At 40.6% G+C, this 14,572-nt stretch overlaps 1 protein-coding gene across 1 annotated transcript in view; it reads right to left on the reverse strand.

The window, feature by feature from the left end:
* The window catches only part of CPLANE1 (ciliogenesis and planar polarity effector complex subunit 1), a 183,830-nt gene that overhangs the window by 77,245 nt on the left and 92,013 nt on the right, over nucleotides 1-14,572 (reverse strand). Inside the window, exons 26-30 of the mRNA XM_074952488.1 lie at nucleotides 8,409-9,345; nucleotides 5,801-5,964; nucleotides 4,294-4,445; nucleotides 4,079-4,161; nucleotides 1,293-1,375 (exon numbers count right to left, since the gene is read on the reverse strand). Coding sequence (XP_074808589.1) covers nucleotides 1,293-1,375; nucleotides 4,079-4,161; nucleotides 4,294-4,445; nucleotides 5,801-5,964; nucleotides 8,409-9,345 — 1,419 coding nt within the window. The remainder of the gene's footprint in view (nucleotides 1-1,292; nucleotides 1,376-4,078; nucleotides 4,162-4,293; nucleotides 4,446-5,800; nucleotides 5,965-8,408; nucleotides 9,346-14,572) is intronic.

Below are 14,572 nucleotides of genomic sequence, written 5' to 3' on the forward strand. Positions count from 1 at the left end.
ATCTTTCTGGGTACAGAAGTTAAGCTGACTGGTCTGTCATTTCCCGGGTTGTCCTTATTTCTCTTTTTATAGATGGGAACTATATTTTCCCTTTTCCAGTCTTCTGGAATGTCTTCTATCTTCCATGACTTTTCAAAGATAATTGCTAATGGCTCGGATATCTCCTCAGTCAGCTCCTTGAGTATTCTAGGATGCATTTCATCAGGCCCTGGTGATTTGAAGACATCTAACTTTGTCTAAGTAATTTTTTACTTTTTTTTCCCCCTATTGTAGACTCTGATCCTACCTCATTTTCACTGGCATTCACTATGTTAGGTGTCCAATCGCCACCAGCCTTCTTGGTGAAAATCGAAACAAAGAAGTCATTCAGCACCTCTGCCATTTCCACATTTTCTCTTATTTTCTTTCTCCCATCATTGAGTAACGGGCCTACTCTGTCCTTGGTCTTCCTCTTGCTTCTAATGTGTTTGTAGAATGTACTTGTTACCCTTTATGTCCCTAGCTAGTTTGATTCAGTTCACATGCCATCGTAACCAGTAAGACGTCTGGATTTCTTGAAATCCAGGTGAAGATTTTAAATAATTAATGATAAAGCAAGCAGTCTCAAACAGGGAAACAGATTGGAGGGAGTGACTGGTACAAGTTTGCCAGTTTGAAAGGAGTTGAGCTGCTCTCCTCCAGTCATCAAGAAAAATATCAGACCAGCAGTTGGGGATCCAGATTCCAGAAAGCGAACGTGACATTTAAAAAAAAAAAAACCCATGCAGAAAAATACAAATATCTTTCTTTGAGAAACTCACAATTGAATCACACAAGTAAGCCACATAAGTTATCAATTCAAACATAAGACCACGAGAAACACTCAAGAGATGGTCTATGCAGAGTTCCTGTAATTCTTTATATGGTTTTTCATTGAAAAGACAAATGCTTCAACAACTTTAAAAATGTTTTTAATTAATATAAGGAAATGGGAGTTCTCTGTAAAAATCCTGAAATAATGTATTGAAGCGACTTGATTGTATTCTTCAATTACTGAAGAACACATTTGCTTTGTTCTTAAAATAAACACTCAGTTGTAGATACCAAGCTTCTCATGGCCAACCCTGCAGTAATACACTAGCACGCACCAGAAATGGAAGGGGGGGGGGGAATTTAGCTTCAAACTATAAGTATGTTGTTATGACCAAGAACAAATCTTTTTTTAATTAAGAATAATACTCTCTCTTTATAAATTTAAGAAGGTAGTAATAAACTAATTCTTTTGAAATGCTAATGATATCAATTTCTCTTACCCATTTTGTTTGGCTTTTTTTTCTTCTAACTTTTCCATCATGGGTTCTTCCCATGGAGATTCTACATCTAGAGTGGAGATATGCTGCAATTTAAAAAGATGCATATGAATATGTATATATTTGCTTCAGCATACTTCTGCCTAAATAAATTATTATGAAAATCCTAGACTGTTTCTGATTAATCATCCATGTGGTCAAATTCAGATTATTTTTTGTAATAATCCGAACATCCTAGTTTTTGCATAGCTACAGAACTATAGAAAATGCAAGGTGGTGTCCTAATGACTTCTTTAACTAAATTTAATCATATCTATCATGAGTTTTCAACCATTTCTAAAATTCAGTTCACTAGATTGCCATAGAATCAGGCCTGTGCAGCAGTATCACCTTGCTAATCAGGCATCCACCTATTACTATTCCCCTTGGTAGCATGGAAACAAAACAATTACAAACAAGCAAAAAAACAAAAAACAAACAAAATGATTACAAGTTAAAAGGACTGACCCTATGAATAATTATTTCCAGGAGTAGCAAAGCCCAGGATTTTGCACCAGGCACAAGGGTCCAACCCTAGTAAGCCACATGGCAGAATTGAGGACAATAGTACATATTTTTAATCCTGTTTGTTGCATTGGTTCTAAAGTGCTACATGAAGGTAAACCAGATTCTATTCTGATTCACACATCAGCAAAAGAATTCTTGACCAATTTCCTAGTACTGAATCTTTGATACTGGTGGTGATCAGTGTTCCCTCTAATTTTTCCCACCCATGCGCGGAATGAATTTTGTTATGTGCACCAATATGGAGGTGATATGTGACACATCAGTTTCATATTGGTGCACATAACAAAATTAATGTGGTGGAGGTGGGGCCGAGGGGTTTGGAGTGTGGGAGCGGGCTCAGGGCTGGGGCAGAGATTTGGGGTGCAGAGGTGTGAGGGCTCCAGCTGGGGGTGTGGGCTCTGGGTATGAGCAGTTTGGGGGCAGGAGGGTGCTCCGGGGCTATGGGGGGGAGAGAGGACTTCCCCCCCTCAGCTCTCTCCCCCCACGGCAGCTCCAGGGCTGGGGCTGCAGGATAGGTGCCCCTTCCCTGGTCCCTGAGGGGCGCCCAAGCCAAGGCTGGGTCTGGGTCTGCGCCCGCACCGCACCTAGGTCTGTGCTCCACCGCCCCGGCCGCACCTGCAACCAGGCTGGACTGCACCTGGAGCCGCACCCAGCTGGGCCACACCCTGGCTGCAGCTGGGTTTGGGTCGGGCTGCCACAGCAGAGCCAGGCTGCAGCAGAGTTGGGGCCAGCAGAAGGCCACGCCACCCCAGCCGCAGCAGGTTGGGACTCGGGGAGGGGCGGGTTCCCTAAACACCTGCATGGCGCAAAATAGGCTGCTGTGCAGCCATGCAGCTTACAGCGAATTTAGGTGATACATGAGCCAGAAAAAAATAGAGCTTATTTACAGATCCCAAGTTAAGTTTTCAAAGTGGAAGTAAGAAACGTATCTGTGTACTTGTAAACTGAATAAAACTGATTTGAAGTCATTACATAATCGCTCTGGCTACATAAAAGACAATACCATGTATTATAAGAACATAAGAATGGTCATACTGGGTCAGACCAATAGTCTGTCTAACCCAGTAATCTGACTTCCAACAGTGACTGGTGCCAGATGCTTCAGAGGGAATGGAAATAACAGGGCAATTATTGAGTAATTCATCCTCTGTTGTCCAGTCCTGGTTTCTGGCAGTCAGAGGCTTAGGGACACTCAGAGCATGTGCCCCTAGCCATCCTGACTAATAGCCATTGATAGACCTATCCTCCATGAATTTATCCAATTATTTTTTGAATCCAGTTGCACCTTTGGCTTTCACATCTCCTGGAAACGAGTTTGAGGTGACTGTGCATTGAGAGAAGTAGTAGTTCATTATGTTTGTTTTAAACCTGCTGCCTATTAATTTCATTGGGTGACGCCTGGTTCTCGTGTTATATGGAGGAGTAAATAACATTTCCTTATTTACTTTCTCCACATCAGTCATGCTTTTATAGGCCTCTACCATAGTCCCCTTTAGTTGTCTCTTCTAAAATGAATAGTCCCAATTTTTTTTAATCTCTTCTCATAAGGAAGCTGCTCCATACCCCTAATAATTTTTGTTGCTTTTCTCTGTACTTTTTCCAATTCATGTTTCTGAGATAGGGCCATCAGAATTGTACGCAGTATTTAAAGTATGGGCATAACATGGATTTACACAGTGGCATTATGATAATTTCTGCTTTATTTTTTATCCCTTTCCTAATGGTTCCTAACATTCTCAGCTTTTTTGATTGTCACTGCACTTGAGCAGATGTTTTCAGAGAACTATCCATGATGACCTTTCTTGAGTGGTAACAGCTACTTTAGACCCCATAATTTAGATGTGTAGTTGGGATTATGTTTTCCAATGTGCATTACTTTGCATTATAATGAAGAGAAATACTAGATTACTGTTAGTCAAAGAGCTAAATGTAAAAATAGACAGTATTCAGTACAAGCAGCATGTTAAACCAGAATCACAACCCCCCCCCCCCACCCCCGTAGTTCTTTTTATAAGCATTGGGTAAGATTTTCAAATGTGCACAGTGTTGGCCTAACTTTACTATTGTTAAAATCAATGGGCATTGTACCATTGACTTAAGGGGAGCAGTCTGGTGAACACTGAGTGCTTTAAGCCCCCCCCCATTATATATAACAGGGAATAATGCATTTTGAATATAATATTTAAAAGTAATTGTTTCATTCGTCTGAGAGAGTAACTTGCCTCCTCTTTTTGTTGTTGTACAGGTTTAATGCTGACAGAAATACTGGGGCTTTTTGGAACTCCAAATGGTTCTTCAAAGAGCTCTATGAAATAAAGGGATGTAATTCATAAAGAAAATAAAGTGCATACAATCAGTAAACTACATGGCTGACAACTTTATTAAGATAAAGGGATATGGTATAAAAAAAAAGAATATTTTTGCTAAAGGAGCAAACCTTCATTTTCTGAAGTTGCATCTATTTCCTCCTTCAGGAATGTTCCCACTTCTTCTTCATCAAAACCTATTACTCCTTCTTCAGTACTGTGAGTTACAGAATAACTCTCATTCATTTCATTCTTTTCAGAATGTTTTGTTTTTGTAGATATTCTGTAAATTAGTATAACAGATCAAATTACAAAAAATAAGTGAATAATGCATTTATGTATGACATAAGTATATAGGGAGGTTATATGCTGTATGCATTCATTATTTAATAAGTTGTGCTTATTTTACCTACAACAATTGGGTTTTTTTTTTGTTAGTTTGACCAGTAAGTATCATCCATTTTTTCTACCTTTGAGTTTGTGTATTGAAGTGCACACAAATCATTAAAATATCTGACACTTCCTATACATTGGTGAGATTTTTACATGAACTATTCTTTTTATAATTTAGTAAAAGCATGCAGTTTTGCTATGATCATAAATGCCAAATTCCAGATTGGTGTATATTTACACAGTCAAGTTCTAAATCTCTGAAAATCAAGGTTTATAACAGAAGTACGACACAACCTTGGCTCCAGTCATGCAAACCAAGGACATGCACAAGGTAGGGGGGAGCCCATGCATGGGCATGGGCCCACCCAATAATCAGCAAGGTCACAGAGCTCCTGCGAGCCCAGAGTGGTGGTGGGAGCTAACAGCGCCTTCCGCGCCCGGGGCCACGGCACAGAACTCCTCCAGTCCCAGAGGAGCTGTGTGCCCCGGCCCCCAACAGCCCTGGGCCCAGAGAAACTGTGGCCCCCTCTCTTTTGCTATAACAAACCCTTGGCTATAACAGCCAAATGGCTCAGATCCCCAGGGGTTCGTTATAGCGAGGGTGTCCTGTATTTCCTCATATGATGTTTTTAATGTGCCCCTCCAAAAGTGGTCAAATTTAAATTCCTGCCCATATCTCTGATGAGAACAAATGTTCAAGTCTAATATTTTTTGTTTGGATTTTTTATAAACAAAAAATGAGGAATATTCATTGTTCTGTATATATTTTGATGTAGTTTTGAGCTTCCTCAAAATTAATTATATGGTACAGCCTGTCATAGGGAATATGTCCAGACAGAAGTACATCAACACAAATAATAGATATAAACAGCAAAAACAAACAGGAATGTGTAAACTGCACAATGGAATGTGAAAGGATCTGGTTACAAAACTGATACATATTAGAACATTATAGAAAAGAACAAGTTCAGTTATATTTCAGTGGAATTATTTATTTATATCTGCACAGAAATCTCTGCTGAGTAAAGACTATAATTAACAAATAAGGATGAAATTTTGCTCCATAAGAGCATCTCCCACTACACTCCCTTGCAATCTGCCTACAACTCCAATTGCCTTAAACAATTATGAATATATATGAAAGCAGAATTTGTCTGTAAATCAAGAAGATACGATGTGTATGTATCATGCCAATGTTTCCTGCTTAGCTGAGCAATTACATCAGTGTTCTAGTTAAAATATTACCCTAAAACATTTTCAGAAACTTCATCGTAAGCATTTACATCCTGGACAGCGTGTGGCGTTTCTGTTGATGGAGAACAGCCTGTATCCATACTGCTTTCTTTCTGTATCTTGGATCTAGTTTCTGGTAGGGATGCAGAGTTCATTAGGTATTGATAATCTGGACTCTAATAAAACAAAACCCAAAACACATATTCAGAAGTCTTTCTAGTTAAAAACAATACCTGAATTGTAAGAATCTCTCCCCTACTTCAGATGTTGCATTTCTGCTTAACTACACATCCTTTTCTCCAGATGTAATTTTACAGGCTGAAGGTATTACGGATTTCACACAGTTAAAAAAAAAGCCCGATTTATGGCTGCCTGTGCAATCTGAGTTTTGCATCCTTTCACATCCAACCTGTGCACTGAATGAGGCAAAGAATTCTGTGCAAAACAGTATGTGACCATTGAATAGTCAATATATGGTCACTATAGTTATCATATGGTCACTATCATTAATAGTATGTAATAATTAAAAATTGTTTCATACTACATACACCTGAATGGGCAGAAAAATACATTTGGTTTTGTGCATCAGAAATAAAATCAGTGCTAAATTCAAATGGTTAGTTATTACTAGAAATAATGTCAGAGGTAGAAAAAACAGTTCCAATATTGTGTATAACCAGAAGCATTCAGAAACATCTCTGGTGTCTGGAACATTCTGGTGATACCTTAGTCATCTGTGCATTATACACCATTTGTGTCAGAGGAGAAGAGACTACACAAACAAAACAATCTACTTTATCTAGAAGGGGAAAGAATGCTCAACAAAAAGAAAAAAAATCCTCATAAATCCAAAATGTGATTCAGTTATTCCTAGGGTTACCAGATAGCAACTGTGAAAAAACGGGACAGGGGGTGAGGGGTAATAGGCGCCTTTATAAGAAAAAGTCCCTTTAAAAATGGGACATCTGGTCACGCTAGTTACTCCTAACTTCAAAAACAACTAATACAGCCTTAATCTTGTTATTTGTTAAATTCCACAGACATTCAACTTTGCTTAAAAATGTTCACACTTGACTCACACTGTGAAAGAGTTTGGGAACAAGAGTTCACTGTACCTATTTACCATTTACAATTACATCAAATTATTCTTATATATATTTCCTTTTATTCTAAACCTAGAATGTCTGGTTCTCACCTATTCAGTAACATCATGCAGAAATGCAAAATTAACTTTATAATAGCACTTAGCCAGTTTAAATATGTCAAATCTTAATCTTCTCTTTCAAAGCTAAATAAGCCTAATTTCAAGTCTCTCCTCATATGAGCCTTTTCTCTTGACTATACATCTAGTTGCTCTCTGCTGTACTCTTTTCAACCTTATACATTTCTTCAAACAACACGACCAAAACTGGACACTAAAGCCAAAATTTTCAAGTGTCTACTCAAATACAATAGTATCTAGATAAATTACATAGATCTCACCACATACGATAGAGCTATATCTACAACGCAAGTCTTCTCACCCATAAAAATACCTCACAGAAAGAACTCCAGCACTCTTGGAATGTTTATCTCTTCCTAGCAACTCCTTATAGAGAGGTTGATACTCAGTATTCCAATCTTTACCTGGAATGCAGCTAGAAGGTAAAAGTCTCAAGCATTCACATTGTGTTCAGTAATTCTGTTGCTTTAAAGACTATGTGATGCTGTTTTTTGCTATTGCTAGTTACTTTGACATGGCAAATCTTTTCACTGAGATAAAATATAACCTGGTTGTCAACGTTTATCTAAAATGTGTTCCTCAACAAGGTGTCGAACATATGGTATTTACTGCTTTCCTATGAGTCAATTCACTATCCCCTAGGATTCTGGTCCCCTCAGTCTTGTTATGGTTTTAGTAGGTAATATGTGCAAGTTACAGGCATTCCTGCTGTAATTTAGGAAATTACAGAAACATACATATGAAATCTTTAACATGGATTTCAGTTATCTAAAATTGCTGTCAATCTTCCCAAGTAATGGAAATTACTCACACTTTTTTCCTATTTGTTTTACGATATTCATAGCTTTGCTCATTGTGCACCCATTTTTCCAAGGTGCTGACTACTTATGTGACACTGAACACGAATTAACATCCTTAATGTTTTGAGCATGTTTAAAATACTCTTAAGCAAAAAAACCAAACCAAAACAAAAAACCTGTGTTTAGGTGACAGAATGGGGTGCAACATTTGAATATTTTAATGTCCTTTTTTCCTATGTCTGTAGAGATTTATTTTTCAACAGCCAAAAAAAACCAAACAAATAAATACCCAGTCAAAATTAAGCCCATGATCCTGCAAACCACTGCTGCTATTTGGAGCTCCACTTATTTAAATAGGGTTCTGCACAGATGCCTGGGGTCCATGTGCATGGAACAACTTGCAGGATTAGTGTCTATATTAGATGAATATTTTTTAAAAAGGAATGGGAAAAAGTAAAATTATATACTGCATTTTAAAATATCTACTTTTAAATTCATGCATGTAAAAAGGAATTAAAATACACAAATGCATAATATTTTAAGTTTAATTAATTACAATCCTAGCTCTCTCTACTAAATACTTATTCAATCCCCTTACCTTAAAACTAGAGATCCTAGCTTGCGATTCATCAGAATAGGGTCGTCCTAGAAGCCATAATGATGTAAGTATAGCAGCTGCTGATGTTTTCACATGCATCATGGGGCGGCTCTCTTGAAATGACTCTATTTTGTTGGTGTCATATAGCAATCTCCTATCAGACCATCTGATCATCCATTCAAGCAGTCTTGCAATATTGCTAAATTTATTCTTCAGTTCTAGACAAAGTTCCTCTCTTGGTATAACATCATTCACATGTATTGTTTTGTACGTATATTTACAGGTCACTGAAGTTTGTAGACTAGAGCAAGCATGGTCAGACAAGGTCTGGGTTATGGGTGTAATAGTTATTTCTTGCTTGTTATCTTGTGCTCTGTAAACTGACAGGTGGTTTAGACCAAATAAACCTTTCTTTCCCATGTATTTTTTTACTCCATTCACTGAGTCACACAGCAAGGAGTCTGCTGGTTGTAGAACTGAAACAGACATTTGGTTTTCCAAATATTTTTTCTTTTCATTACACAAGGAAGCTGGTTTGGAATCACAAGATGCAAGAGTAACAGCATAGCAGCAACCAGCTCTAAACACATTCTGGCTATTAGTTCTGCCCTGTCGACGTTTCAGTGTTGTATGCACATCAAAAAGGAGAGAGTGTAGTTCATGTTCTCTAAGGAGTTCAGAAAAGCTGGTCAGAAAAGGAATCCCAGGATCACTGCAATTAAAGTCTCTTTCAAGCATGTAACTCAAAAAGAGATCTAAGAACTTAACATATTCATCATCATCACGTTCAAATTCCCATGCACCTACCACAGGCAAAGTATGCTGATTTGGCAAAACTTTACTTTGTTCTTTATGTTTTGCTTTCCAGTTAAGATATTTTATCTTATGTGCAGTTTTCTTACTACCAGTTTGTTCTTCTGTGTGAGGCCGTGTCTCCCTACAATACAGCAAAACATGAAAACAGAAAAAAATCAGAAGGCTAACTCTAATACTTTCTTTAAAAAAAAAATTAAATTCAATAAAGTATGTTAATGCAACAGTTCTCTTAATTTCTTCTCTCTTTTGTTAAATAAAAATAGGAAATTAATTGCAAAAATTTACATTAATGCAATGTAAAGGTGGCAAAATAGACAAAATGTAGTAGCCATAATTCACAAACCAATATTAACTTAGAAGTATCACAGTAACTTTTATTGCTAATAATAATTTACAATCTAAGAACAGAAAACATGAAAAAATAAATGGTAGGGTAGGAGGTTTGGAGTAACTCTAAGATTGTATGGTTACTTTGGTAAATTATACAGGATAATTATTACATTTTTAGGGTGAGAGAATGGAAGTATAAGGGGAAATAAGAAATTGTGCAGAGGGGATAAGGTCACAGGAATAACAAAGGACATAATAGAGGATTAAAGAATTTATGGAGGGAGGATACAATGGGGATGAGGGACTGATGGATGATGAACAGTTAGATGACAGGGATCATGAATAGTGACAAAAACTGATGTGGGAGTCCAAAAAGCAGAGGTTACATACCTGTACAGTAACTTGAGTTCTTTGAGATATTTTGTAGCTATGGGTACTCCACTGTAGGACATGCCTGTGCCCATGCACACTTGACCAGAGACTACAAAGCAGTGTTCACAGGCCCATGACTGCGCAAAGCAGCTCCTTATGCTCCTCTGTGAGGGCATACAAGGAGACATGAACCCACCGCCACACAGAGGGGAAGGAGGACAGCAGATGAAGCACCCAGCGGCAGTGATCCCTCGGGGTCGAAGATGATCTCTTCCACAGGTTTTTATTTTTGTATGGGTTCTTTGGTAACTGAAGGGTCCAATCCTTGAGCCGCAAACACATTGGCAAACATTGGAAGTAAGTAAGATGGTGTAATGCTTGACGAACATGTGAACAGAGGACCAAGCTGCAGTCCTGCAGATGGGCATTTTTTCAATAAAGTGTCATAACCGGGTTGTGGGCAGTCTGACATAGTGGTTGGAGCGGGGGTCGGGAATCAGGAGGCAGGCCAGGTGTGGATATCAGGAGAAGGGAATCTGAGAGCCCAAGGGGGAAACCAAGAGTCAGAAGTCAGGCAGAGTAAGGTAACCAGGAGATCAGAGGGCACAGACTGGGAGTCAGGGTCAAGAAGCAGGCCAGGTCAGAGTCAGGCAGAAGGTAGTGCAGCAGAGGCAGTCTTAAGCAGAGAAAAACCCAGCTGCACAGACAACTTCCTGTTCCTCTGATTGGTTTAAATAGAAACAGGGAACCAATTAGAACCCTTGGAGTTTTGCCAAATCAGATCCCAGGACTGAAGTACTCTACTGAAGTTAAGCTTCAAGTTCTAGTGACTTGACTTAGGTCACTTGAGTGGTAGGTTGGAACATACTGGCTCCTAAAAGCCCTTTGGACCGGGATTTGAAACCCATGGACCTCAACGTAGGGCTATAGATGTAGACTGAGCCCTAGTGGAATGTGCTGACACTCTTTGAGGTGGTTGTTTTCCCTCAGCCTCATAGCATGTTAAAATACAACCCGAAACCCACTTGGACAGTCTTTGTGTGGAAATAGGGTGACCCATCATCCTTTCAGTACAGGATACAATCTGGCAAAGGTCCTAAAGATCTTGGTTCTGTCTATGAAGAAGGCAAGAGCTCTTCTGACATCTAGTGTGTGCAGGCTAGCCTCCTCTCTAGAAGTACGAAGCTTTCAGTAGAACAATGGTAGATGGATTTCCTGGTTAATATGGTATTCCTTCTTAAGACACCTTAAGGAGGAAGCGAGGATGGGAACATAGTGTGACTTTGTCTCTACAGAAGGTCACGAATGATGGGTCTGCCATGAGTTCACTTAGTTCTCTCATTTGTCTAGCCAAAGTGATAGTGATAAGGAATGATGTCTTGAGGGAGAGGTGGAGAAGAGAACAGGTAGCTGTTGGTTCAAAGGGTGTTTATTTAAGGCAGTGGTCTCCAAACTTTTTGGATTGCACATCCCCCCGGGGCCAGTTCTAGGGATGCAAAAAGAGAAGAAGAAGAGCTGCTGCCAGTGTGCCATCAAAGACACAGTGGGGAGAGGAGAGGTGCCGCCGAAGAATCAAAGGTCCAGGAGCGCTCCTCCTGCTGCACACCCCCAGGGATGGTCTTTGGCACCCCATTTTGGAGACCACTGCTTTAAGGCATTGAGCTCCAAAATAAAGTTCCACAGCAGAGCAGGAGTCCATAGTGGGGGAAACAAATTGTGTAAACCCCTTAAGGAATCTGACCACAGTAGAATGGGCGAAAAAATGGAGAAGCTTTCAAAGGGTGGTGAGTGGACGGCTGTGATAGCAGCCAGTTGAACTCTGAGTTAGCTTATTGACAGATCTTGTGTCTTTAAGTACAACAGGTAGTCTAGCATTTTGGTAAACAGAACTTCTGAGCATTGAGGGAGTGAAGAGAACACCAGGAACTTCAGAGTTTCCACTTTTGCAGATAAGTTTTGCAAGTAGTAATTTTCCTGCTAAGTAAGAGGGCTGACTGGACCCTATCTGAACAGATTATCTCTATGCCCGAGAGGCACCTGGAAGCCATGCCCTGAAGTTCAGAGGGGTTGAGATGGTTCAGGGTGCCTAAGTTCTGAAAAAGGATATCCTTCTTGAGAGGAAGGCAGAGAGGACGGTGTCACCACTGAGAGGTGAAGAAGGTTCAAATACCAAACGTGTCTCAGCCATGATAGTGCTAGGAGAATGACCCGCCTTTTCTCCTGTCTCAATCTGAGTGAGGTCGTGAGAATGAGAGGCAGAGGTGGTTAAGCATACAGCAAGAGATGGGGTTGTGGTGCTATCAGAGCATCTCCTAAGAAGTTGTGACCACATTGTCCCTTGGAGTAGAAATGGTGACAACTTCACATTTGTTGGGGGGGGGGGGGGAGGGCAGGGTAGCAAAGAGGTCCACTGATGTTAGACATAAGCTTTGACAGATGATGTTAAAGAATTGTTTTGCTCCCATTCATGGTCCTGACAGAAGTTTCGGCTCATGGAGTCCACAACTGTATTCTGGAGGCCTGGTAGATAAACCACCAAGATTTTTATCTGGTAGGAGATGAATCAGTTCCACAATTTTGGTGATAGCACACATAAGGACTGGGATCTTGCTCCCACTTGGCAGTTTATATAACATTGCTGCCCTGTTATTCAGCATTACCTGACAGAGCAGCCCTGCATGTCATGAAGAAAGTGTTGATAGACTGCTCTCAACTCCAGGACATTAATGTGGAGCATAATCTATTGTGGGAACTGCTTGCCCCCCAATCCGAGAGGCATCCATTGTTAGGATTTTTGATAGTGCAGGATGTGAGAATGGGTTTCCCACGCAGACCTTCAATGGGTCTGTCCACCACATTAGCAAGTCTACAACTTCCAGAGGTAATATTTGTTTGGAGAGACTGTGTCTGTCTGGGGCACTGAAGGTACTGAGGTGCAGTCGCGCACATAGTGCAATGCACATAGAGGCTGACTTATGGTTGAGGAGTTACAGACAGGTCCTTTCAGTTGTTTGCAGACTGTGCTGTAGAGTAGATATGAGATTGGACAAAGTGGAAAATTCTTCCCTGGGCACGTAGACTCTGATAGTTATGGAGTCTACGATGGCTCCAATGAAGTTAGACAAAGGTTAACATAGATTTCTTCAGGTTGACGCAAAGGACCAGAGACTGAAATAGGGCTAGCACTTTGGAGGTTGCTGACTGGACCTCTAGAGCCAAGTGACCTCTGAGGAGCCAGTCATCCAGATATGGAATTACTGTGATGCCTGACTGATACAGGTGGGCCACCACCACTGAGAAGACCTTTGTAAAGACCCTTGGGGCTATGGAGAGCCCAAAGGATAGGACTTGATATTGGTAATGTTTTGAGCTTATTACAAAATATAGAAAATGCTTGTGGGAAGGATGGATACCTACATGATAGTAGTAGGCATCCCAGAGGTCAAGGGCAACGAACCACTCCCCTAGATTTAGGGCTGGTATTATGGTAGCTAGTGTAAAAATTCTGAAGTGCAGCGAAAGTACACAGGGGTTCAAGTTTCTGAGGTTGAGGATCGATCTCCATCCTCTTGGGAACTAGAAAATAGTTGGAATAGAATCCCCTTCCAATGAACTCTTGGGGAACTAGTTCAATCTCCCCCAAGAGCAGGAGAGATTTAAAGCAAGAGGTCCACAGCTCCTTATAAGAAGGATCCCTGAAGAGGAATGGGGAAGGGAAGTGGAGATGAAGTGGAAGTGGATGATGATCACCTCCAAGTTCCGTTTGTCTGAAGTAACGTGTTCCAAGGCTGGGAGGAAGTGAGACAATGGTCTCCAAAGGGGGTGGGGATGGTAGAATCGTGCAGCAAAGGATCTGGAGAAATAGGTTGCTTTAGGTCCTGGACCAAGATGTCAAAACTGTTTCTTACAGGGAGATGCCAATGGTGCAGTTGTAAAAGAAGGCAATTCCATTTTCTGAGGTCTGCCGCTCCTCCTCAGAAGTTCTGAAGGTCTGGGAAAGGTCTGTTGTGGGTGGTACTGTCCCATTTGGGATCTGCTAAACCATCCCTTTGTTTCAGGGACGTAAATTCCCAACGACCTTAGCATTAATATTACTGTAGGAGGGGAGACTCCAGTTATTCCAGCATGAAAAGTTCTCTGGAGAAAAAAAATCTGGATAGTGTTGGAAGACTCTAGTAGCCAGAAATCTGGGTCGGTATCAGGGCCTGGAACATAGGTCAGTCCAGTGGAGATGTGCATGGTACCAGAGAAGTCCGATGAAAAACTTCTCTGACCTCAGAGCTCTAGTTCAAGGAAGGCAATCCTATGAATCTCTATGCTGTCTATTGGAGGATTTTTCCACATGCTGCTTCGTGTGCAGTACCAATGACTCAGAACCAGATTCAGGAAGTGGGCATGATCCTGAAGAGGTAGTTTATCTCCAAAATCTGCCATCTGCCCACAGTTCAGAAAATCATATTTGGCCATCAGTGCTAGGTAGTTTGAAATAAGGAACTAGAGGCTGGCTGAGGAAAAGACCATTCTACCCATAAGATCTAACCTCTTGCCCTTCTTGTCAGAGGGGGTGGAGCGTGGATGCTGTTGCTTGGCCCGCTCCATAGCAGCCAGGATAACCAGGGAATCAGGTGGAAGATGGGAGAACAGAA

The sequence above is a fragment of the Natator depressus genome, chromosome 5 (genome assembly GCF_965152275.1).
Source record: "Natator depressus isolate rNatDep1 chromosome 5, rNatDep2.hap1, whole genome shotgun sequence".
Lineage (NCBI taxonomy): Eukaryota > Metazoa > Chordata > Testudines > Cheloniidae > Natator > Natator depressus.